The 26,977-nt window shown below is 39.5% G+C and overlaps 3 protein-coding genes across 16 annotated transcripts in view; 1 reads left to right on the top strand and 2 right to left on the bottom strand.

Moving 5' to 3' along the window:
* LOC113132512 (unconventional myosin-IXAa-like) overlaps positions 1 to 1,727 on the bottom strand; it is a 118,927-nt gene extending 117,200 nt beyond the window's left edge. For all 13 annotated transcript variants that reach the window (XM_026310647.1, XM_026310644.1, XM_026310642.1 and 10 more), the window contains exon 1: positions 1,383 to 1,727. The gene's annotated coding sequence lies outside the window, so the exon portion shown is untranslated. The remainder of the gene's footprint in view (positions 1 to 1,382) is intronic.
* Positions 1,728 to 6,730: 5,003 nt separating this feature from the next.
* psma4 (proteasome 20S subunit alpha 4) lies at positions 6,731 to 9,942 on the top strand. Of its 2 annotated transcripts, XM_026312466.2 has the most exons (9): positions 6,731 to 6,784; positions 7,083 to 7,114; positions 7,211 to 7,253; positions 7,399 to 7,561; positions 7,742 to 7,819; positions 7,926 to 8,014; positions 8,295 to 8,425; positions 9,020 to 9,143; positions 9,551 to 9,942. In XM_026312466.2, the coding sequence occupies exons 2-9, from the start codon at positions 7,112 to 7,114 to the stop codon at positions 9,703 to 9,705; spliced, it is 786 nt and encodes a 261-aa protein (XP_026168251.1). In that variant the 5' UTR covers positions 6,731 to 6,784; positions 7,083 to 7,111; the 3' UTR covers positions 9,706 to 9,942. The 2 variants fall into 2 exon arrangements, with proteins under 2 accessions (XP_026168251.1, XP_026168250.1); XM_026312465.2 differs by lacking the exon at positions 6,731 to 6,784 and having other exon boundaries at positions 6,936 to 7,114.
* A 3,938-nt stretch (positions 9,943 to 13,880) lies between these two features.
* On the bottom strand, positions 13,881 to 25,512 carry oaz2a (ornithine decarboxylase antizyme 2a). Its single transcript, XM_026311850.2, is given in 6 exon segments — positions 13,881 to 15,299; positions 16,100 to 16,185; positions 17,074 to 17,246; positions 18,597 to 18,677; positions 18,679 to 18,745; positions 25,337 to 25,512. Coding segments are annotated over 6 exon segments (558 nt in total). The 5' UTR covers positions 25,357 to 25,512; the 3' UTR covers positions 13,881 to 15,168.
* Positions 25,513 to 26,977: the final 1,465 nt, after the last annotated feature.

A 26,977-nucleotide genomic window follows, 5' to 3' on the forward strand; every position in this document is an offset into this window, starting at 1 on the left:
ACAACCTCATTTCTGCTCCAACTGGAGTCTGGATAACAGACCCCCTTTCTTACCATCTGGTGATTGTATCAAATTTACATTTAAAATGCCAAATGTACAGATGTTAATCAATGCTCATGGTCATTTAAGGTCTTATTAAACAATTTCTCCACATTTAGCATTTAAAGCATTTTCTGTACAAACCAGCCTTGATGAGAGACGCAAATAACAACAGTCATCAGATTATCTGTTCTCTACCAGAATATCTTTTTTATGGTTTGGCCAACAAGCCATCAATAAATATAAAAAATGTCTAGGTTGGCATCTTTGTATTACTCGTTTTGTCTGATCCAAAGCACAAATAAGCTTTAACATTATACAAAGCTGAAAAAACAAATTCTCACATTTAAACCAAATATCTTTTCCCCATTTTTGCTTAAAAAGCCTTTAATTGTAGATTATTTTTCTGTCAGTCAACTAAATAAGTTATCAGCTTTTTTCTCCTGTAATCCTGGCCATGTACATTTCCAGTAGCTGCACACTTCCTCTTTTGGCAGTAGGTTTTGTAAAGGAGGAAAGGAACTTCACTTCCGTCTATAAATGATTTTTCCTGTTAGTGGTTGTTTGTTGTGATCAACAGGATGTAATATATGGCTCTGGCATCAGTATGATAGATGCACTATACTGAAACTCACCATCAGCACCAGTGTTTAAGAGGAATTGCACAGCAGCTGGACATCCAGGTGTCCAGTTGTAAAGACCCTCGGCCCTGCTCCATCAGGCGGCAGCATACATGACGCAAAACGTCACAACCGACCGTCTGAGCTCCCACCAGGAGCCAATGCCACAAAACCGTCGCCCTGCAGCCTTTACACCAGCGACATCACACAAATTCATTCATTCCAACCTTCCTCTGCGACAATGACCCCAACCTGCTCGGCTCCGGATCGATGGAGGATCCCATCCATTTATACCAGTGCGTCACGTTTGCGGCTGCTGCACTGAACCCACAGACACAAACTGCAGCCCAGATGTGGCGCCGAGAACACACCAGGCAACATCTGTAACTGCACATTTACGCATTATGTAAGAAAACAGCGTGACAGTTATCCGACGCGGCAACGGCTGGGGTGGCGTTTGAGGGGTGAGGTGATTGAGGGGGGGGGGCTGGGATCCTGGAGCTGCAGGACTGTGGTCTGACCGTGTCGCCTTATTTCTTTTATTTCTCTATGTTGTCCTGATATTGACATTTGAATGGGGACGAGAACATGCGGCTGCAGCTGATGGACTGACAGGCAGCGAGAAGCAAGCGAGGCAGACGTGTGACATTCCCCACTCCGACCCAGTTTTCCTCACAGCAAAACGTAAAAACTGTGCGGACTTAAAGGTCAAAAGGGTCTTACCTGCAACGCTGTGCCTCCAGTCCGCTGAGTCCTCCAGTCCTCCGTAAACCTCCCCGCTATAAACCCCGTTTTCTGACGAGGAAGAGCAGGCAAGCCGTGCGCCTCCTGTACAACAACTCTGATGTTACCGCAGGGAAACGCTGTCGTGCGTAACAGTCGGCACCGTATCCGGCTGCTCAAATCTCCAGATCTGCTGCAGATAATGATGCGTTTTTTTGTTTCTCTTCTCTGTCGTAGTCCTGAGAGCTTGTGTTTTGGGTACTCCCGTCACGTCGCCCTCCTCCCGCAGCTGCTCTCTGCTCCGCTCGCTCTCCTTTTTCTTCCAGGCTGCAAGTCGTACCGTGCGTGCACTCGTACTGCGCGTCCACGTAGGCCGTAGGGTGGGAGCTAAATAAGAGTGTGATGGGTGGGTGGGACCTGGGAGGACTCTCCCTCCCGTGGAGTAACAGTAATTGTTTTCAATTGACGAATAGACCATTAAATTTGGATTTTCATTTGTGTGCGTTTTTAATGCACATGTGGAATTGGATAACAGGCAGTGTCACTCAGCATAACACTGACATGAGCGTGGGGTGTGGCCACAAGTGTGGACAGCCACCCACCCCCAACCCACACACACACACACACACACACACACACACTTCAAATTGTGTTATTCCTCATAAGGAATTACAGTCTGTGAGGTTTACTAATTATTACATACAATATATGCAATTACATTTTTATCCTCATCATACTGTGCTCTGCTGGTACAATGTACATTTATCTCCTCACAAATTTTATAAAGAAAATTTTATATACTTCATTTTTTAGCTGATGCTGCACAGAAAAGGTTTTATTCTATTATTTTAAGTGAACAACATATTTCATACTAATTCACAAATGTTATCATGCTAACATGCCTCTAAACAGCAGCATCTCAGCATTGTCACTGTGAATGTGTTAACATGCTGTGCAGCCTCACAGAGCCACTGACATGACTGCAGACTGTTGGCCGACCCCGTGATCTTTTTTTAAATAAAAATGTTTATATTATTTTAAATTATTTCCTGTGTCAGATCTGTTTTTTTTTTCATCAAGGAAATGAACGTTAATACAACGATTTGAAAACGTGCGTCATGGGCTCTTTCTACACTAACCTGGTATATGAACATAGACTAGTGACACTGATTTGGCAGCTTTAGACATACTCACCAACTGTTAGTTAGCCAGGGTTTGTGGACATACACAAAAAAGCTATAAGAAAGCTAACAGGTACTCTGGTACAATTAGGAGATATACAACCAAATGCCTTTAAAATGTGTATGTGTAGCATTTATTGACTAGAGATACGATGTCAGTGTGTAAAGGTGATTCATTTTTGCTGGAGTAATGACGGAGTATTTCTGACTTAATTATAAGAATGAGTAACTGGATTTTTTCTCTTTGGGGCATGTGTTGACAACAAGCTCCCTGTGAGTCAATACTGCCTTCAACAACACCTCCGTGTCACAATGAATTTGTCAGTTGAAAGGTCAGTGTTGTTTCATTTCTGTTATCACTGTAGGGATGTTAAGTGAAATCCAACTCTTCTTGAGGTGCATAGAAATAACACACGGTGAGTGTTTGGTGAATCTAATTAGAGAGGATTTAGCAGCAGATCTCAGATCAGCTGCTCCAGGGTTGCTTACTCTTGACAGACAATACCTCTGCTGGGAGCAGATTGACAGTCTTTACCTTTGAGAGTGTGTGTGTGTGTGTGTGCGTGTGTGCGTGCGTGCGTGTGTGTGTGTGAGAGAGAAACAACGGATTGCACACACTCATGGCAGGTCTGAAAACATCCCACCTGTTTTTCATGAGATCAGTTTCCAGCCTGGTGACATATTTACCAGCCAGACATTTTGAAAAGGAAATCCGCCCTTCGGCCCTGAAATTTGGAATTCAACTCTATGTCGAGGGGCCCTCGGTGCACACTTTCAGGTTAGCTTCAGTGTCCAAAATGGCAGGATCCTCACATAAAATAACAGAGACAGTAGCTGAGGGCAGAGGGTGGGCTAACGGAGACAATAAACTGGAAAGGTTGAAATGGTGGGGAGTATAGCCAGGAGGTCAACAGGACTCTTCTGTCACCCAGAAAAAAAAAAAACCCACAGCATCAACAAAAGGGCCTCTTGATATTTTAGTGAGTCAGGAATCATGAAAAAGAAGCAAAAATTTGATGGACTAAATTTGTGGGTTCATCTAGAGTAACTGTATTGTCAAAGAGCGGTTTTGACATTTTGGAAAATGTGTTTACTTATTTTTGAGTTATAATAAAATAGCATAACTTAGCACAAATATTTTTTAGTAATAAATCTGGCTGCAAATATTTCTAAAACTCACAAATGACCATGTTCTATTGTGTTTGCATAGTAGCCAAAGCGTGATCACCACAACATGCCATTTTACATTTATGTTTCCAGTCCTACTGCTAAGCTAAGCTAATTGACTACTAACAGACTAACAACAATGTTAACTCTACGAACTCAGTACGATGGAATATTTTCCACAGTGTACTTTTAGCCCAGGTATATACACGGCCAACACCTTAAAATACACAATGAAATGATTCGTTATATGACCAAATACAAGGAAAATATGAAATCAGGGAAATTGTGACTTCATCCAATAAATTGTAAAAACTCAGTGCATTGTTATGAGATGTTCCTTTATTCTGGTTATTTTCAGAATATCGGAATTTATTTCTGATGTTTATTTAATTCAGCAGCTTTTCCACAGTCTGTTCAGGACCCTGTGCAACACTAAATTACAGCATGTCCTCAGTATTTTTTCCTGGACTTTGAAGGGTTTAGCAACCTCGGGAGTGCATATTTTAGGCATGTTCCAGTATATTCAAATATGATTCCTTTTAAGCCAACAGAAGACATAAGCAGAGATAAGTATTTGTCCACCACAACATTCCTAACAATTTCTTGGAAATAACTACACGGTGAAATACATCATTAAATGGATAGTAATTAATTTAGACTGTTGTTCATATTTAAGACCTTGCACAAAAACAGAAGTTTATTAAATGAACCAAGTAATGATAACACACTTCTAGAGGCTTGTTTTTGTGAGTGTGGGTTGGTAGTGAGGTTTGGACTAATGAGCTCTGTATTCTGTATGTTACAGCTCTACCAATGACCACTTCATCTCAAAATGCCACTTTATCACAGAGTCAACGCCAGCAGGACACAGCTCATTTACAAGATTTATTGTTACTTCAGTATTACTGAGCAAACAGGCAATCAATGGTTTTCTGTACTACACTTTCACAATCTCACATCTGAAGCTCTGAAAGTATGAAACTGCTTTCCAACTTCTGTGGCCAGTAATTCTTGCTGAGATATTATTCCCAGACTCTCACATTTACCTGCAGTGACACACCTGTCTCAGGTCACAGACACGATACCATGGACATCCCACAATTTCAAAATCCATTGCTAGTTTTGGTTTGTGTCACGGTTTCTTAATATGACGTTGAGACTTTGTGACTCATGAAACCAGAAACGAAACTAGAACTAATCAAAAATTCATTCACAAGCTAGTGAAAGATAATGTTTTAAGTTAATTATTTCTTTCTTGATGGAAAGTACCAGGGCCTCGGATATTTCACCTGGGTGCTGGGCACCTTTTGCCTTTGCATTGAGCTTTATTGGCCAACAAAAAAAATCTCTTTGGAGCAGGCCTCCAGCACTGGCAGCTAAATAATGATTACAACAACATAAGCCCTTTTACTGACACCCAACAATTAGAGGCCAGAGGAGCTTGGATAGTTCACATCCATCACTCAGCTGTAAGCCTGTGTGTCAAAACAGATTATCTGGAGAAGTGATAGAATAGATGTTATGGTTCAGCTGAAATGTATTACAGTCTTTAGTGAGAACAATGTGAAACCAGTTTTAGAGGCCTTAAAAAGATAAATATGCTGGAAGAGATATAAACCATGTCCAGGAGCAGCTCCGCAGTCCACACTAGGGCCAACAAAACAAATCAAAATGCAATGTGCTGCTCCTGTTTGAATAAACAGTGCAGTGTTAGAGTTGTTTATTGAGGTGTTACAGCTGCACTTCTCTACTTCCCTGCGTCAATCCCCAGAAAACAATGTGAGGATATGATTATTTTTCATACTCTCATGGTAAGCTGCCAGGCTCTGGCAACCCTGGCCCGTATTATCAAGAGGAGGCCCTCAAACAAGAAGCAGAGCTCAGTACAACAGTGCTATAAATGACACGTGATTTCTCTAAAGCATTTTCTCCATTTTGTACCATTAATCACTAATAATTGGTCTTTCACCAAACAGTGTCACCTCATGGTTCATTTAGCTGCTATTCCAGAGCTGTGATCACCTTGGGTCATGACCCTCAGATCAGCAGAGTTTGCCATTGGAAATACAAGTCTGCTTCCTTTCTGATAACTTTAAGAACTGAAACTTCAGATTTCATAAATACTTTTTAAAGCAGAATTTGGGTAAAAAAGTAGTAGATGAGACTGTGTCATTATTAATTTCAAACGTGTTTGGTTTGATTTGATAGATAAAAGTTGAATGACACTTTGAATTCTGCCCTTCAGTTTCAGCAACAGATGATATTTTCTTCATTAAGATTAACTAATAGAACTAAACAACTTTACCCAAGTCAGGATTTTACCATTTAAATAACATAGAAATTCTTTGCTGGTGAAGCAAACACAGGAATGACATACATGTACCAGCACCACCTGAACAGACCAGTCAGATGTCAGAGGGCAGGGTGAGCTACAGTGCAGCATCTCTACAGAGAAACACTGCTAATCCAAATCAGCCTGGTTCAGCAGCTTCACAGCCTTTTACACTGAAGCTGATCCTTAACTAATTGGTTTAAAACAACTGAAAATTAATACCACAGAGTAAAAGTAAACTACCTCATCTTTAGCACAAATTAAAGGAGAGGTGGTCCCCTGGTGGCCAACAGGGTTTATAGCTCATAATGCAGCCTGTTCTCCTAAGAAGGTTTAATATGCCAGGAATCAGAAGCAAAACTAAAGCCACTGGTTTTATATATAAATTAGTGTGATCTTTGACTCCTTGACTAACTAAGCAAATATAGTGAGTGATACATTGGCCTTTTAGAAAAACATTAATTGCAGCCTAGGAGCCCTTTGTAAATGGTGCTTGATGTGGGAAGTGGATGTTTTTAAATATAATTTAATGACATATCTTTTACCCAATTTATTCATTTTATCAGTATTTTTGGAGATATGGTCTCATGTCTAAATCCACAGATTGTTGATGCTTTACTTTCAATAAAGAAATATAACTTTAAGTAAAAATCGACGCACCTCAATGTCGTCAACAGTTTTGTGATGTCACCACAACGCGCTCGATAGCATAGTATATTAGCGCTAAGTTTAACATTAAACATTAGTTGTTTCCTAAAGATCCAAGTGAAGCCGTGAAAATCAATCGATAGAGTTTAATAATAACCTTAATTTGCTGCTGGACACGACACGTCTGCTATTTAAAAAAAAAAAAAAAAAAAAAAAAAAAAAAAACCCAAAACACTTTCACTTTCACAACGCGGATGATCAAGCAAATCTGCAGCTGATGTGCTAAGTAGCTAGCACGAAGCGAAGCTAGCTGTTGGCTGCAGTAAACATCTTCATAAAAACAATCACATCTGTTTGTTCTTGTTTTCCGCAGTGGCAGCGTCTGACTGCAGTCTCCAGCTATGGTGAGAGCACTTGACGTCGATGTGTTTATTTCGCTTTAACATCTCTCCCACACCTGCATGGGTGAGTCTTCATTTCTCTCTTCTGTTTCTCATCAGTCCCGTCGATATGATTCACGAACAACCATCTTCTCACCAGAAGGTAAGATTTGATCCATAATGTAACTGAGGCTGTTTCATGTATTTCTCCTCACTCAGGCCTGGAAGAGGCATCTTAGTTTTTCATTTTCCTGTCTAGTGCTTTGTGTTTGCTTCATCATCTTGACAGCACAGTGTGTCGTTTGCAGGACGTCTGTACCAGGTCGAGTATGCCATGGAGGCCATCGGCCACGCAGGCACCTGCCTGGGGATCTTAGCCAACGATGGAGTGCTGCTGGCTGCTGAGAGGAGGAACATCCACAAGCTGCTGGATGAAGTGTTTTTCTCAGAGAAAATCTATAAGCTCAACGAGTCAGTTATTTCTCTCGCCATCTTATGTTTCTTAGTTGTATTAGTTAAGAAGCATAAAAATATAGTTAATATAATTATTAAGATAATTGCATTTGCAAATTCCTGTAATGGACTATCACTTATAAAGAGACAAGAAAGTCACTGATGATGCACTGATTCCGTGTCTTCCCATTTCCTCAGAGACATGGCGTGCAGTGTGGCAGGAATCACGTCAGATGCCAACGTACTGACCAATGAGCTGAGGCTTATAGCACAGAGGTGAGGTACAACACTGAAGGTACAACAAAGTCTTTTAAGTCGCTGCAGCCAAGCAGCCTTCAGGCAGGACAAAATACAAATATGATGATCTGTGTTGCTGTGGCAGATACTTACTGCAGTACCAGGAGCCAGTCCCCTGTGAGCAGCTGGTCACAACGTTGTGTGACATCAAACAAGCCTACACCCAGTTTGGAGGTACAGAGCAGCACCACACAGTTAAAGCATGTTACATGTTTCTATGTTTAATTCCTACTGGCGTATCTCTTCTAATGTTAATATTCACATATTGTCATTGAGATCCATTAGAACCATTGATTATGATTATATGGGAAACAATTGTTTCACTTTATGAGATGAAAGTTACAGTGCAAATGAAAAAAAAATGATGAAACTACTTTAGCTCCAAATTTGTGAAGTCAAACCAACATTGGGAACACCACTGTTTACAAATGTTACTGCATGTTTTTACTCACAGGTAAACGTCCGTTTGGAGTGTCACTGCTCTATATGGGCTGGGATAAACACTATGGCTTCCAGCTCTACCAGAGTGACCCAAGTGGAAACTACGGAGGCTGGAAGGCCACCTGCATTGGAAACAACAGTGCTGTAAGTCACCTGGTATTTTAAAGCAGCCGTCCAGTTCTCTGCAACTGTAGTAATTATAGTAGGTTGAATTAGTAGTAAAATATCAGGACACTGTGTTCAGAGGATGGAAACTAATCTTCCAGAGTGACACTAGAGGGCGCAGCAGCACAGCACTTCAAAACTCAGTGCCATGATAAAGACTGGAAAGTCAACAGACATGCCATGGCCTATATAGTGCTGACTCTTGGGCCATCTAATTGTGTAAGTCCAAACTTCTGGGGGTTTTTGCTAAACTCAGTGGATCTCTACTGGGCCACACACAAAGCACTATGGGTAACAGAGCCTCCTCAGAGTATTGTGTGAACACTTTTGTCTAAGAGGCCTAACAGTAACATGAGCACATTTTACTGTGGGTTTCTGTCAGTTTTGTGCTCCACATTGAGCTGCACAGGAGCAGGTATGAGATTTAGCAAGCAATCTTTAAAAATGTTTAAAGCCATTTAACACGTTTCACTATATAAACTCTGCAGCACTAACACTACAGATGGTGTTTTGGAACTTAATTTTTTTTTTTCTTTCCGTTATTACTCATGTGTTTACTCTGCTCACTCTTAGGGAGCTGTCTCTATGCTGAAGCAGGACTACAAGGAGGGAGAGATGACTCTTTCCTCAGCCCTCGCCCTTGCTATTAAAGTTCTCAATAAAACCATGGATGTCAGTAAGCTGTCTGCAGAGAAAGGTGAGGATTTTGGTAGTTACATAGAGAAATCTACAGATACCTCTGTTCTCGTCAGTGTGATTTCATTTGTTTTCCCTAAATATTCATCACACATGGGTGAAACTGTTTATTCTTACCTGGTTAACAAGTGTTTATGGCAGGTCAGATCATCAGTAAGCAGCAACATGGTTTCAACCTGGTCAAACAGAAAAAAATGCAGGATTTAGTGGGAAGAGTCTGTGTCCTCAAACCATAACATTGTATTTTAAAATGTGTACTTCAATCTGATAACACAGTGTGTAACATAATACCCCATCATCTTCTTCTGCAAAATAACATCACAATACAGGTTCAGTTTGTAAAGGGTTCTCGTCTTAAACTGCCTGGTGTGGAAACAGATTCCTTACAGTCTGTGTATGCTTTTTCAGTGGAGATCGCCACCTTGACCCGCGAGAACGGCAAGACCTGCATCAAGGTGCTGAAGCAGAAGGAGGTGGATGAGCTGATCAAGAAGCACGAGGCAGAAGAGGCCAAAGCCGAGAAAGAGAAGAAAGAGAAGGAACAAAAAGAGAAGGACAAGTAGTAATGCCTGTCTGCAATTTGAGCTTCTGTGCTTGAGAATGAATGTAAGATTGTGTCTGTAAAGATTGAGATCTCAGGTATGTTTGCATGTTGTTTTTTTAAATAAATTTGAATGATATTTGACTTTTTTTTTTTTTCCTAACTGTATCACACATTAACTACCTTTAACCCGCTCCATGTTGTATTGTATGGCTGTAAAATGGTAAAAATTGTCTACAATAAAATTAATCTAATATCATTTATTAGTTTTTAATCCAAAATTATTCCAAAGTGATTTAACCAAACTGGGCTCTGACTAACTATTTAAAAGGAAACACCAGATAAAATCCATGTTGTCCTTTTGTCTTCTTCAATTCCTTTTGTGATTTATGTTGATTTACAGTTGAAATCAATATGAAACCAGAGCTAAATATGTTGTTAGGATACCTATGAAATTGGAAATGATTACACAATGAGAAATTGTTTAAGTGGCTTTGCTGGGTGTTTTCCAGTCACTGTGAAACAGAACATTTCTCTTGCTTTAAACCAACTTTATGAAAATGCCTTTGCGACCTTACAGACTTGTATGTCCCATTTAAAGTTCAGTTAAATGGCTGTTGGTTCCAAAGTGGCAAATTTTGTGTACAAAAAAAAAAAAAACTATTATCCCACCACAAAATCCATTTGCAAGCAGGTCTGCGGCTTTCAATCAGATGACATGTCCTTCAGCAGATGTAATTGTTCAGTTGTCAATGAACTGCAGATATTAAATTTTCCATGGTCTTCTGAGTTCTTTGAGAGCTATTCATACATGTTGGCCTCAAAGTGGATAAATAATCATGGATGATTTGATATGAACAAAACAGCAGTTACTAAAATGGACCTTAGAGTCAGTTTGTTTTGTCAAATGTAGTTTACAAAGTCAAGAATTTGAATCTCAGCTTTTAGGTCAACATGGACAAGAAATCAAAGTGCTTAAAAACAAACCAAAAAACAGTAACATTTCAAAAGGCCATGTTCATCTGCTAATGAAGAGCATGTAAGACAGCTGAAAGCTCCTGAAAAGCTGCTACAGTTGTGATAAGCACTGTTTCTAAGTAATCCTCATCTACAGTGCCCTTATAGATGGCACAACTACTGTTCCAACCTCGGTCTCCTGCTGCTGATCATGTCGTATGATGGAAAGCTCCTGCACAGGTAGCAAATATGGTGAGATTTTCACCTGTTGTCTTCAAGGTCAAGAACGGACATTTGATTCTTAATTTTTAAGCCAAGATAGAATAGATAGATAACAAAAAAAAAAAAAAAAAAAAACCTAAATTAAACGGAAAACATTAACATCCTCTCTGCAGATTCTCATGTCATGTGAGCCAAAATATACAGTTACTACATGCACCTTCAGCTCATTTTGTCAACACTGCTTGTATTCTCTGCAAGGGCAGTATTAGGCAGAAGCAGAGAAAATCAGATTTTCATTGCAGCACATTACATTTGATGTGATCTTTTTCTGTGCAGCAGTGAAAGTCTCCTCTGAGGGGATTAGCTGTTGATCGGCCGCTTTTAACTCTGCCAACAGGACACTGGAAACTGAGCTGTGAAGCCATACAGGCACTTTCTGAGAAATGCTATGCAAAGAGTCTGGATGATGTGGTAAGCACTTATCAACCTCAATCTGAGGTCAGGTTATGTAAAGACAACATAAGATTAAGGACGGGAGGGACCTATCTACCACTTGTACTTTAGTCTAAGGGATTAGTGACACAGCTTTTTAGATTTTCAATGCACCATTGTGGCAGGAGTGATGCTGCTGGTGGTGGATTAGATAAAATAGATTAGATCAATAACATAGATTAGATAGATGGGATAGATAAAACAGAGTGAGAATTATTGTAGCACCCCTAGTGGTTCCTAACATTAACAAAAGGGAACTTTACAGATTCTCTTAACACGAAGAAATGACTTTGTGATATGTTGTGTTGTTGCCAACAATTTAACACTAAAAGGCTGCTTTTATTTATATGGTGACCCCGAGCTGCAAAACACATTTAAAAAACAAAACAAACAGCATTAGAACAGGAAACATGAAAAGGCTTCAGAAAATAACAAAGCTCTTTAAGATTTGTTTGTTATTATTATTATATGTTGTTTTCTGAAAGACAGCTCTCCAGCCACATCACATTAACCTACAAGCACCTACCTGACCTTACCAAGCATCAACTCTTATCTAGCTAACTAGCATGTGCTAAGCTAGTCAACATGCTGTCTGAACCACCTAGCCCAAACAAGCTAGCCAGCATGCTATGCTAACCAACCTGCTAACTGAGCCACCATAGAAACCAAGGCCTACCTCGGTAATCAACAAAAACACAAACATTTTCAGCTTCCACATTTTACCAAGCACCATGGCACAAACCTCTGTCAAGTTTAGGGAGTTCACACTTACCTTTGTCTCAACCCACAGCCAAACACCTGCTCAGGCTGCACTGTCTGCCATGTTTTCACTTCCTGCTTTAGACCTGGCCTTTTAAACCCAGTTCACTTATCATGGACATTAAGGCCTCACTGGGTGAACCTTAGGATTCTAACCACCCCACTTTATCTGATTTTTTTTCACAGGCCATTTCTACTGCACCCTTTGCTGCCGGTAGCTCTATATTATTTGCTAATTTTATTGTGAAAGTGTTCTTCGCGTTTGGTTCCTGAAAGAATGATTCCAGTAATTTGTTTCTTGTGTTTAGTCCAATGTCTTTCTGTTTTCCACCCCAGGTCCTCCATAACATTGAAGCTCTGACACAGACTTAATAACTTCAGGCAGAGACAAAGGTTTAAAAACAGGTTGCTGCTGTATTAGAGATACCGATATAGCTCAGCTGAGTTCATCCTGGCCCAAGCTCTGAAAATAGATCTCTAGATCAACTGACTAGGGAGGTTGTTGCAGTCTTTGGCGAGACACCAGCAGTGAGCCATGATGTGCTGTCAGCTGAGCTGATTGGAGATTAGCGCCTGAGTCAGTGATGGACTGAAACAGAGCTTCCCACTATTACTGTTCCTGGAACAAAAAAACACTTTCCTTTTTCTCAAACCGGCCTCACCTCCACTGATGAACTTCAGTGTTAACCTATAGCGGTCTTACTTTGGAAGTCACAGTGTGATATTGTGTTCTGCTCGTACTTACTTGCTTTGCTTTTCTACCCGTCTTCACCCTGCGTGTTTGTACATCTGTTGCTGTTTCTGCCTGAAAAACTGCAAAACCTGCAGCTCAACTACTGAAAGTCCTATAAAACATGTGACACACCCTAAAGACAAATCATTGGGCTTTCAAGAGAAAAATGAACAGAAACTCCTGATTGGATAATGTTTTTTTAATTGTATACAAGTGTGGATTGTCATTGAATGGTTGCTATCTAACCACTGAGAACAAAAATATATCCCTACACTATAACAACCATTTGAGAAATACACATGCATAAAAATATACCTCTGAGAAAATTCATATATTGACATTTTAACAGCTTAGTCAGGGCTCAATCAGTAGCAGTAAAGACTTGTATGATCTGAACACATGCAGAAGACGGCCATCATGTTAGTCATATTGTTGGCTTGGTGAATGTGGATGAATATTGCTTTACATACTATGTTTAGGTAAGCTAAATTTTAAAAGTAATATAATTTAAATTGACAGCAGACACACAATGGATTCTTTGGCATTTTGTTCAAATCCACAAAACTAAAAAGCTAACCACCTGTGTTTTAACTCTAATTGCATATACAATAATCACCTGAAGTGCTCTCCCTGAAGTGCAGGGGTCTGAATCTGCTTGGGGTTAAAATGAAAAATGGACACATTCCTCAATAAGACTCAGGAGTAAAAGATACTACATTACACTCTTCTTTTTAGGCACAAGAAGCCCCAATTCAATTGAGCTTTTAAAAGGGAAAGGAAGGTGTATTACAGTGTCTCCACAAGGCTGAAAGAAGCTAGACAAGTCACAGTTTCTGCCTCTTATGTCTCACCATTTCATTCAAGTCAAAATATGAATTACACAATGATCTTCCAAAATCCCTGAAGGTCATTTAACAACACTCGCTGCCATTTTGAAGGCATTTCCAGGATCCTTAAAATCTCTTCTAAACATCCAGATGAGAAAAAAAAAAAACAAGCAAAAAACTTAAATCAGTTGCAAGATACAGTTTAACTCATTTTCAGGTTACACAACTTTTTATTTCAAAGACAGCCAGAAATGACACATCCATACTCATTTTGTAAGACATGAAACAAAAACATTTTGTCATAGGTCTATTTTGAAGTTATATTATTCAGTACAGGTGTTCTGACTATTTAGTGACGTTCATTCAAAATAAGTTTCTTCTAGGCTATTGCACCTATGCAAGAGATGTCAGAGATAATACAGGCACAGCTTGGAAAACAGTTTAAAATTATGTATTGTGTAAAGATTCTCTTCTAAAATGTTTTTAAGTAGAGACACCGGGGACTTTGGAAATTCTGTGTTAAGTATTGTTTAATGACTTCTGGAGTTTGCACAAGCCATTGGGTTTTTATTAAAAAAAAAATAAAATTTTGCTCTTGTCCTGGAGTGTACTGTATGAATGGAAAGGTAATGCACAAGATCCACAAACCGCAACTACAGCTTAACTAGACTAAAACATAATGTGTACAGTAAAGTAGAAATTTCACGTATGACCTTTGGAAAAAATAAAGTAAGCTTTTTTATGTGTGTGACAGTGAATCAACAGGCTGCAGCTTGACAGGCTGATTATTGTACAAAGAAAATCAAAGAACGTCTTAGCTTACAGGGTATTCTCAAAAAACAGAATGAATGACGTGCTGGAATGATTCTCTGACATATTTCAGGAAGAAAAAGTGTTTAAATGTGCTGTAATGAGTAATGTAACAAAGCAAAAAACAATTTTATTGACTATAACAAACCCATAACTGCCTCTGTTTTTACCTACTTCTAACACAGTTTGCATGGTATACAGTACAGAAAGACAAGCATTTTCATAGAAAGGCAGAAGCTGATATGGTCAGTTTCAATGTAAAACACCAACTTCTCCTGAATATCATACAGTTGTCTTGTTGATGGCAGGACAAACAGATACTGTAGTCAAGAATGGAAGTACCAAGCAGAAAAAAAAAAGAAAGCCAAGATCCAAAAGGCATGTGACGTTTTAGTTCCAGCTATGCTACTCCCTGCTTCCCCAATCTTCTGCAGTCATATTCAAGGTGGCGGGGGCTGTGTCACATGGAAATCCTACCATGCCCTTAAATCACAAGTCTGTTAAAAAAACAAAAAACAAAACAAAAAAAAAAAGGGCGATGCCTCCCAGTTTAATGTTGTTGTTTTTTTTTTTGAGGGGCAGAATTAGTTTGTGTAGATTGCTTGACAGACAGACGGGTCACAGGGAAAGAGGGAAGAGGGGAGGTGAAGGTGGGGAGAGGGAGGTTTCTGAGACTGTCTGGCAGTCACTCTTCATCTGAGCTGCTGTTGTCCAGAGAGTAAACCATGAAGGCCAGATCAGGCCGGGCCGGCACCATGGGGTTTCCCGGCTTCACCATTTCAAAGCCCACGTAGTGGAACGTCTTGATGATGGACACTAGTGGAAACAGGAGAGCATTGAGTCTCTATTGAAAAATGGTCCTGTCTCTTGGTTTAGTTATAAAGAAATACATCAGCATTTTGGAAAAGTCATTTACTAGCTTTTTTTGTAAGAGTGAAATAAGATTAAAAGTAATTAATGTTAAACTTCTCTCCCAACATCAGATCTAAAGCTCACATAGTGGAACTTCTTTGGTGGGTAACGATGACAGTGGTGGCTGGTTGTACACCAGTTTTTACAATGTACAGCCAGTTGTGTGGGGGTTTAACAAGTCTTTGTAAAACTTGTAACTTCATTTTAGTAGTCTTTATGTTCATGTACAATTCAGTTTGTGCTAGTGTTGCACAGTACACTTATACTAGGAAGGTAACAATACCGCGCCGTTAAAAATGGCACTATACCTTGAAGTATTGATATTACATATAGATATACCAGTATATAAGTTCTGTTTTTTGTGTGTCAGTGGACATCACAGTGTGTGCACAGCACTCTGCTTCCACTCCAGGCACAGTGGGCATGTCAAATGTTCTCATGCTTCTCTGTAAGCTGCAGGCAGCGTTCATGGGAGGAAAGGGAGGCATGGCTTCATCTACAAGTGTTCTTTCTGACCATCTACAGCTTGTAAACAAAGCAGACATGCATAATGCCATATTTCACTTATGTAGCTGACAGACAGGCCCATGGTTACTGCAAAACCCATCTGTAAAAGATGTCTCAAACCTACACAAACCAAGGGAGCATCTTGATATCTGCATGAGAAGGTTATGAGAAACATTTAAAAATGAAACAGCTCTTACATCGATCCTCTCTGTTCATACGGAACCACAGGAAAACATAGGTCATTTTGAGCTTCTCTTCTGCAAACTCGAGCAGAGCAACCAGCCTAAGGATGACAGGAACACAAAGTCAGCCAGTGAAAGACGCGAGAGGGGAGTGGTAGTGACGCACACAGTTAATTCCCCCCCCCCCCCTTTACATAAGCGCTGCAACTTTACATAATAATGCAGTGGCAGCTGCAAAGCTGGCTGCCCACAGGAATGGGTGTGTGCCCAAAGGTTACTCTGTCCCAGCATTGATTTCAACCAAACACAAAATCAGGCAATGAAATCAGAATATCCTTAATGTGGTGCACACTGGTAGCATTGAAGCACCGTGATTAACAGCCTCTCCTGTACAATCTAGATCCACAAGACAAGACTGAAAAGCATTAGAGTAACTTATTCTTAGCAGACAATTTCAGATACAGTGGGTTAATGATTGAGTTTAAAAGTAAGTACTGGCTGAGACTAGAACACAAGAAAAAGGATCCAAGACTAAAGGTGCTATAGCATCATTAAAGATAACCTGTGATGTTTTGAACAGAAATGATTTTGATACACATATAATAAAATATACAAAAAAGAGATTGCACTGAAGATTAAATAATCTGTGCTATAATAACTCACAGGGTAAATTCAGCACAGGGAACATTTGTACTGCACTAAAAACAGATTCATGCCTTACTCATCACTGTGCTGGTCCAAGTTTCTGCTCAGCAGAATTACTGTTTTAATTTGCTTTTTATTTCCAGTTATTTCTCCTTTACTTTTTGTGGCAAGAGATCAGATGATTACACTCAACACTTCTGGTTTCAAATTAAAAGACTGCAAACAGAGTGGTGGGTATGTACTGATGGCATTAGCGCTGTGGAAAAGTATATTATACTGAATTTGCCATGGCAATGTGTAAACTGTTGACTTTACACCAAAAGCAAATTAAAACAGATCCCTACCCCTCCTTGCTCCCCTCTGCCACCGGCCCGGCTGGGATCTCCAGAAAGAGGCTGTCTTGAGTTAAAGCCGTATCCCAGAAAGCCGAGCGACGCTCACTCAGCTGGTAGTGGAAGCGAAGAAGAGAGGGGTTTCCACTCAGTGGAGCGACTTGTGTTACTGTTAACCTCTCATCCTGTATTCATACAGAAACAACCCAAAGAAACGACTTAAGTTTGTTGTCTCAATTTTACTTTTCAGCTTTTTGTCAACATTCATTTCAAAGCTAGACAACGCAATCACATTTAACGGTCCATTCAACAATTTGACTGTACAGTCACATTTATACCGGATACGTTTGAAATTAAAATGAAAGTTCTTCATTGTAGCTCTTCTTGATTTTTCTCAAAGCAAAATACAGACATTCTGGTTTCACACCCAGGGGTCTTGGTCAGTCCTGTTTTAAATTTAAGTGTAGTGCATTTCGGTATATTATTTAATCCCTGCAGCATTTACATTTGCACTTACAGTTGTCTAATAATTAAAAGTCAAATGTTCTAACTGCAGCTATCATGTGAATAAATTTAATATAGTGAAGCAGGCATGCAAGAGTAAATGTAAGTCTATGTGATTGTAGACAAGATTTTGTGTTTAGGGTTGTGACCAAATCTGACAAACCAATAGCATTAGAAAAGGTTTTTTTTTTTTTTTGCTTTGACAGATGAGGAGATTAATATGACAGTTGTGACTGATCTGTCTGAGCCTAAATCTCTAATCCCCTGAGGACAGTCAGTCACATGTCTAGGGTAGAACTTGACATGCACTCGTACACGTACACGTAAACGTACACGCACACGCACACACCTGAGTGGGACATAGTTTATGTGTATACAATTACAAGAGAGAAGGGCCCAGGTTCCTGTTGTCCTGTCTGGTATCTCTGAATCCTTTTTATTTTAAAATTTGAGCCTGCTAATAGGAAACGAGGTGAATGAAAGAATTCATTCATGTAATCCACTGCAGGTGCAGTTGAGGATTAAAGGATTTTTAAGCTTTTAAAAAAGTGACAGGAAAAGTGAGGGTACAACTGATTAGAAAGGTCAGATCATTCCCTGAGAGGTAAAGCACTTAACACAACTATTATCTACACTGCTTACAGTATATAAGAACACATGCCGACTCTTCTTTTTCCCTTATAAAATGCATTTAATCTAAGATAACAAGTCTTTAATACACCAATCTGTGACAGACAAACCTTTCTGTTAATAACATCCCATCTTAAATGGAAAGTGTGACCTGTGTATGTCACATTTACACTTACTCGGCCAATGGGGTTGCTTTTCTGACAATTCTGAACATATCTGCATCTGACCAACAAACATCGGTCAGGGAGATGCAAGCACTTTCTCACTGTTTCATGAAAGCAGCACTTTGCACTATAGGTTCAGATGCTGTGTGGTTATACTGTAGGCTTGTTACAAATCCAGATGCGGACATTGAACCACAGCTCTCACTCAGTGTGTGTTTGTGTGTAAAGTCAAGTCACCTTGTGTAGTAGCACACCAAGAGAGTGATCCCTGACAGTCCCTCGCCCACCCGGGATCTTCAGCTGTGGGTGAGGGGCATCAGGAGCACCACAGAGGCCCTGGTGCCTGAGGGATGGAGCTGGGCAGCCGAGACCCCACTATCCAGGAACTACAGTAGGAAAAATGATCAGTATTTTAATTTGGACAATCTGGCAGAATCAAAAACCTTGCTAATGTTTCTTTCTTTAAAATAATTATTCTGTTCAGAACACAAATCTCTATTTTACAACAGTCTTCCCAAAAATTAAATGAATAGTCTCATCAGCACTCCAGCATCAACTTTGCAATCTATGCAATCACTGACAGAAAACAACAAAAACTGAATATAGTTTTTCTCACTGCTGTTTCATACAAGGTTCTGGTTTATTGTGACTGTATTTGCTAAGAAGCTTAAATGAGAAGATGCATCACCGTTAAAGAACTATCTACCATAAGCCTGCCTAACTAAAGTGTACGGATGCTGTTTGTGTTGGCTGCTTCCAAAACTGTTTAGGACACCATCAAATATTTTCAGGTTATGTCAGTGTAATGAAACAACCTGTCCAGCTAATTTCTTTTCCACTGAGTGAGTGAATGCATAGAACATAAAAGCCTAGTGTAAGGACAATCAACTCATCAATTCAATCTATAAATAATGCACAAAATATTTCTTCAAATGGCTTTGCAAATTTTTATTGAAACAAGAAATGCACCTTGTGACTAAGTGCCCTAACATTTGTTAGACCTCAAATAGGATATTCATGAAAACTCCGCAGGGCATCTTTAACTTACATACACTAAAGTGAAACTGTCTCTCTGCAACTGTAAACCTCTATGTTTGTTGCCTCATTCACAGCTACAGGTCACCTTTACCAAACATGTAATTAGCAAACAGAACGCAGCTGTAGCAACACACCACACCTCTGTGTACAAAGGACTGCCAGAGGAATTTAACATGATTATACTATTTGCTTATGTCAACATATCTATTCACGCACGCACGCACACGCACGCACACACACACACACACACACACCAAGAGAGTGATCCCATCACCAGGCATGTGATGTGAAAACGTCAGTCCACTGCCTCCAGAAAATCAATCAAACTGTTTCCACAAAATTAAAGACTATGATTTAGAAATGCATTCCTGAAGCTCTTGATGGGTTACGCATGTGGTGGAAGGCATGCATCATAAACAAGCACATGAGCTGTAAACACCTCTGCAAATAGCCTTCAAGGCTTATGGGAACACACATCTTTCCTGGTTGGAGTTACAGTCAAGAATCTCAAACTACACATGATGGCAGCCGGCTGACACTGCAAGACAGAACTTTTTAACCCAGCAATCAGGGCTGGGGATAATGCAACCACGGGTGGGCACAATCCGGGGTCTTCATGTGCCGGTCCGAAGTCCAGGTAAATGCAAAGGGTTGTGTCAGGAAGGGCATCCGACATAAAATTTAAGCCAAATCAAACATGCAAATCACAAATATGACTTCCATACCGGATCGGTCGCAGCCCGGGTTAACAACAACTGCCACTGGTGCTGTTGACCTACAGGGTGCTAGTGGAAATTGGACCACTCTTGGTCGAAGAAGGAGAGGAGGTTGTGATTAACTGCCCTAACATTTGTTAGACCTCAAATAGGGTATTCATGAAAACTCCGCAGGGCATCTTTAACTTACATACAGGTTTGGACATGTTCAGAGGAGGGACAGTGAATACATTGGTAAAAGGATGCTGAGGTTAGAGCTGCCAGGAGGGAGGCCTAGAGGAAGACCAAAGAGGAGGTTCTTGGATGCAGTGAAACAGGACATGAGAATAGTTGGTGTGGGTGAGGAGGATACAGAGGATAGGGTTGAATGGAGGCAGATGATTCGCTGTGGTGACCCCTGAAGGGAGCAGCCCAAAGGAAAAGAAGAAGAATCTTTGCTCAACCTTTAGACAACAAAATACCCTACCCTGCTTGGTTCAGATTTTAACCTGAAAAATTATTTGAAATTGCAGAAGAGAGAACAACTTTGTAAGCGACTTTTGACATTGTGTGCCACAGACAAACATCAGCAAGATGTACTTTCTGCTTCAGTAAGGAGTTCCCCTGTCGACAGGTAACCTGGACGACTTAATTTGCATAGCTACGAGCCAAGACAGTGAGCAATGGAAAACAAAGCTCAATATGCACAGCTGTTGGCTCTATGCTCAGTCTCATCAGTTTCTTAGTTCTACACAACATATGAACTGATGCAAAAACCTTGAGCTGTCCTTGAAGCTGTCAACAGGGAGCTTAATGCATCACTTACTGCAGTGATGTAAATAGCATTCAGATAGTTTAAGTAAAAATGGCAGAACTGCAATGAGTACCTAGTTTGGTCAGCTTAATCATTTAAGACTTTTTTAAAGTAACCATGTCAATATTTGTATATTTAGAATATATATTATATCTAAATATATACATTTGTATATTACAATATATATTCTAAACTGTATAAACAGTATTGCTACCTTTTGGCAAATAACTTCAACTACTTTAATTAATTTGTAAAGTAAATTGTACGTAATAGCTGTAAATGCAGTGCAATGTAGTACTGTATAATATAGAGTATGATGCAATGGTATTTTCTCCTATATAACAGTAGAGTGGAAGCACAAGGCAGCATGAAATTGAACTACTAAAGTTGTAAAGTAGTTGTCAAAGTACAGTTACATTGCATCCCTGACCTACTTTGGAAAAGAAAGATCTATTTAATAACAAAAACAGATGCATGAGGAAATGAAGTGAAATCACACAGAAAGCAGCAGTAACCAGTAGGTATCCACAGAAACAAAACCAACTGACTATCAGGAACAACAGGTAGGACATGGAGGGAGCGATAAGCGTGTGCGCCAAGATCTCATTGCCAACTTCTTTTTCCCTCTTCCGTTTCAGAGACAGATAGAAGAGATCTGTCCCTGTTGGAAATGTCAACTGTTTTGAAAGGCAACACTCATGTCCTCTGACATTTCAGCCATACTCCAAGCAACTCTCCCTGCCCCCCATTCCCATGATCCCAAGTGGAACTGCAGCCTCTAGCACCTTACTAGGTCATAAAGTCACCCTCAAAACAGAATATAGTTCCAGTTTTAAAGGAAGTTTGATTTGACAAGTGAAACACTATGGGAACCAACATGAATGGCAAGTTCATTGAACAAGCCTGGGCTGTATTAATATGCTGGTGAGGATTTATTCATCTGTGTGTTGCAGTAAAACTCAAATATGCTAAATGCATCATCATTCATACAGGATTCATATGTGTTGTGTTGTTCATATGCATTCATGTGTGTGCGTGCATGCAAGAGATTTTTTTTTATATTTTAAGGATGAATGCTTCCACTGCCAGTTTGTTTTTCCTGAGCTGAGAGGTGTTTTGTGAACTGAGGTGAATTGTTTCAGGAGACGGATGGCCAGGGTTGTCCTGCTGCTGAGGCAAAGTGTGGCTGACAGCCAAGAAACACACGACTCAAACAGAACAGGAAGTGTTCTGGCATGAGCACTGGAAGACATTAAACCGACTTCTAAAAGTATAATTAACAGCTTAGTAATGAAAAAACAAGAAAAACTTAACCCTGATTGTCAACGCAAACAAGTTTACTGGCTGTGTAAACTGTGGTGAAAATGAATCAAACTGACAACATAAACAGCACACTGCTATAAAACGAAAAGTAAACTGGAGAGTGTTCAGTCCTTGTCCGATCTCTGGAAATTTGGCAGAACAACACATTGGAGAAGATGTCGAGATAAAAACAGGAAAGTCACACATGCTCTGAGAACCTGAGTGTGGATGAACATATTCCTGACAGGACACATTGCTTTGCCCCAAACTGGATCCAGATTTCATGAAATGTACAACCAGTGCATCAATGAGAAAATCAGATTTCAGTTTAAATTGCAGGACACGAATGGCAAAGACATTTGAAGTCATGTACAAAGTGTCACAACCAGTTTGTCAACCTGGGAGTACATCAGGGGACATTATGTGTTTATTTTAAAACAAGACTAAAAGTGAACAGCCACAGCTATAGCCACCAGCTATATGATGACCTTGGACATACTTGGTGGTTTGAGCTAAATGCTAACATCAGCAAGCTAGAATACTCAGAGTAACAAGACTAATATGCTGATGTTTGGCAGGCCTATTTACAATGTTTACCATCATGGTAACGAACAATAAATACAGTGTAAAGCTGAGGAGGCCATAAGTGTTGCATGCATTATTATTCAAGGTGATAAATTCAAATATTGGACAACATAACATTGTGATCTAATTAGGGAACTATTTAAAAAAGTGAATGGATCAACAAAGTGGTTAAAATTCATCCTGAGGGAAAATTGCATTTGTGCCAAATTTCGTGACATCCAATAATGTTTAAACATACCACATAAAGCTACCTAGGTAACCATAACCACTGAGCTTTAGATATGTCTAAAAATTGCAGGGCTATCCATCCAACAGCTTTTCAGATATTTCAGTCTGGACCAAAGTGGTGGACTGATCAACCATGCAATTCCTAAAGCCATGTAACACACTTTATATTTCCATCAGCAACAGCAACCATCAATTATCAGAGAGAAATTTGTAGAAACCCACCACAAGAGATATCCAGCTAAAATGTGATTAAACTGTACATAACTTACCTGAAAATGCAAAAACACTGCAGCAATAACCTGCTGAGTAAAGTTGTAATAAGGATAAATTACTACTCATATTATTATGATAAAACAAAGTTACAACAAAGGCCACACCAATTACAAAACCACAAAACCGTGCAAACAGGCAGACCTAACAGTGTGCATGTGACAGTTTTAAAAAACATCACACAGCGATTTGCTTTATCCAAAAGACAGGCTGACTATAGTTTATGGAGCCCAACACCTCCATTGGTTTATTGCAGCACAGCTTGGTCAGACTCTAGCAAGAACAATATTAAGATCTGAACTTCTGTTTATTATCAGCATAAATATCTATTGTCTGATGTAAAAACATACCTTTGGCTGGAAACAAGCTACTGTATTTCAGCAGATCACAGATGGTAACTGCAGATCAGCAGTTCACCACAAAATTAATCCATCACTGAAGAAATAGCCAGAGATTAACAATGAACAGTTCTTAGTTGCAGTGCTAAATACATTATTTTTTCAATCTGCAGTTTGTTTCATCCATGTGCAGACTTTTTCTGTATGTGTTTGTTACAACCCTGTTTGCAACTCAATCACTGCAGATCTGTTTTGTTGCTCCCTTCTCAGCCTTGCCTGCAGTCAATAATAGCTTAGGTTGACAGTTCCAGATGTCAGCTGAAACTGGTTGGCACATGTTTTGGTTTTGTTACGGAAAATTTAACAGTGCTTTGATCCAGAATCTTTGAGCACCCACAGCAACCACTAAAGAGTTCAGTCACTTAAAGGGGCACTTAGTCAAGAGGAGGCTCAGGTTAGATAATTCATCTGTTTCTGAGTGAATGCACCACCATACCGCTCACATACATACAAACAAACAGATTCCATTGATACTTGAGATGTGAACCAGCAGAGGGGAGGAGGGTTATGCAATCAGGCTGATGTAGGCCAGTTGATGCCTTTAGCTGACAAGGCCATAACAGTCAGAGAGCTAATATAGTCACAGCATCAATGGATCTGTCCCTGCTTCCTCTCTGCATGTCAGATGATAAACCCACAGATGACAAAAACAGATCTTGTGTCTGCTTGTGTGCAGAAACAAAGCAAAAAAAAAAACCACACAGACTGCCATTTATCCATAGATCATGTGTAAAAGTATCTGTTTATCCTACCACATATTAAGAAAACATAGTTACAATGTGACACCAAATCCCTACCATGAATAGGAGAACATACTCTATAGTCACTACTGTAAAAGAAGGTCAAAATTAGAAGCTGTAAAAGGCCACTACTTTGTTCAGTACAGCATATACACACTGACAGAAAAGCCTTCCCTATGCAAAATAGGTCAGGCTGCAACTTATTTCTATTTTAAGTCATTGACCATGTTCATTATTTTTATTTAGTTAATATGGAATGTCAAAAAGTAGTTAAAATCCTTTTATAACTTTCCAGCACCCAAGTTTGCAAATAGATTATCTGAAATATAAATATTAGACCATGCATCATTAGAGAACTTTCAAACATTCATATTTATACCAGCGTTGGTCATGCTATAGGCTCCTTCTACCCATCTTTACTCCAAAAAACCCATAACTGAACAACATTCAATTTGCAATTACATAAACACAAAGAAGCTACAGTAGGCCTTAAATTTACAGATAACAAAATTAACTAACTGATTAGTTAGTTGATCAACTTAATATTGACCAGCAACATTTTGGTAAATCAGTTTAAGTCATACTCGTCAATGAAGATAATGTTCCAATTTTTCACTATTGAAATCAAACTAATGTGATTATGTCTTGGTTTATTTATCGCTAGTCTTCTGTAGTAATTAACTATCACTAATGATGATAAGCATTAGTGAATTGTCTGAATTTATTTCACCTATTTGAACCTGAAGTTAAGGCTCTTTTTAAAATAATTTTAAGGTTTAAACACATAGGAAAAAAATAACCTACAAACCTAACCTAAAATAACAATGACCCAGGACAACAACACCCGTTAAACCGTTAACGTCCGTTTTTGACGTTTCTAGAAAAATCTTAGCATCATTCCTCCTACCTTTCCTCGGCGTTCAACATGATCGCTTCGGGGAAACACGGATGTTTACGTGTTTTGACAGCCAAACGAGTGACTATTAAATAAAAACCAAAGAGAAAAATTCACCATACGTAAGTTAAGACAAAACTTTGCTGAAGACGTTAACGGGATGAATTAAATTTAAAAAAAAAAAAAACCGAGAACGAGCATGACGCATCGCTCTGCAGCAGCACCTGGGAGAGACAACGGCCGAGGACTGGGGTATTTATAGCTGCAGCAATGCATCATGGGTAATCTACGTCACCGCCTGAGGGTTTTTTTTTCCCAGGATAAAAAAGAAAAAGTAAACAAATCTGACAATAAACTGTTAAAACGGTGATAAAATTATGTCAGCCTGGTTAAATTGGTGTAAAAGTGACAACAACCACACTGTGTTTCTGAATGAAATCATGTACTTTATACTGGATACCTATTTGACTGTATTATATTTATATATGTGCTTGTTTTGATTAGTGTTGGTTAATTAGAGCAATGCAAAACGTAAAAATAGCAATTCCACGAAATAAACACAGGTACCCAGTCAAAGTAAAAGTACAGCAGTACTAAGTGTAGTAGAAGTAAAACACATTGGGCATTGGAATAGCCACTCTGAACTGCTTTATCTACAACACATTACATTTTAATGTTTAATGTTCAAAGTAACTACTGGATTGACTAGTTGACTAGTTGTTGTAGTTACTAGTTAAATCAAGCAAAGGTAATGAGTGAAATGGACAAGTTTATGTGCGTGTGTGTTATTTATGTCGCACCATTGCCTAACTTTTAAATTTTTATTTATCATGTGACATATGCCAATGGAAACCAGAAGTATATTTTGTAGATACAATGAAAACAATGAGGAAGTATTTTATGTGCACAGATTTAATTTCATTTTAGTCAATATTTTGAATACCTCTGAGTATTGTAATTTAGTTTTTCTGCTGTGACAATTTAAAACCAGAAGAAAGGGAGACTCAGGAAGCGAACCTTGTGTTGTGAAACAACAAAGTAATGTCCTTCCTCTTAAAGTCTCCAGCTGTCCCTTTCAGTGGCTAGTTTTTGGCCCAGGCTCTGTGTGTGAATCCGAACATAGACCCAGTTATGTAAGGAGGAATGGAAAAGAGCCCCTATGCCAAACAGATTAGTAGATTAGTAGACAGAAGCCAAACTGCTTGATCTTTGCTCATCACAACATTAATGTTGGCAGCCCGGCTTGTCAAGGGAAGCGCAGGGTGGTCAGTGTCACCTGCCAGCCACCATAGAACAACATCTTCATAATATAATGATAAAACCCTCTGAGGGAGTGTTTCATGACAGCAGTGCCCAGAGTGACCTTCAGTAAGATAAGCTTCCTTATTTTCTGGAACTAAATCTTAACATTATCAATGTCTTCCAGGTATCAAAGATCCATCCATCTTCTATACCCGCTTTTCCTGGTTCAGGGTCACGGGGATCTGCTGGAGCCTATCCCAGCTCTCTCTCGGGTGGAAGGCAGGGGTACACCCTGGACAGGTCACCAGTCTGTCGCAGGGCCACATATAGACGGTATCAAAGATGCCTCTGTAAAAATATGTTTAAAAGAAAGTATTCTACTGTGCAGTCCCTGTGAAACTGAAAGTTTGA

Source organism: Mastacembelus armatus, chromosome 6, assembly GCF_900324485.2.
Source record: "Mastacembelus armatus chromosome 6, fMasArm1.2, whole genome shotgun sequence".
Lineage (NCBI taxonomy): Eukaryota > Metazoa > Chordata > Actinopteri > Synbranchiformes > Mastacembelidae > Mastacembelus > Mastacembelus armatus.

Coding starts and splice junctions, on each gene's coding strand:
- psma4 (XM_026312466.2), top strand. Junction 7,254..7,398: donor AACCATCTTCTCACCAGAAG/GTAAGATTTGAT, acceptor TGTCGTTTGCAG/GACGTCTGTACCAGGTCGAG. Junction 8,015..8,294: donor AGCCTACACCCAGTTTGGAG/GTACAGAGCAGC, acceptor TTTTACTCACAG/GTAAACGTCCGTTTGGAGTG.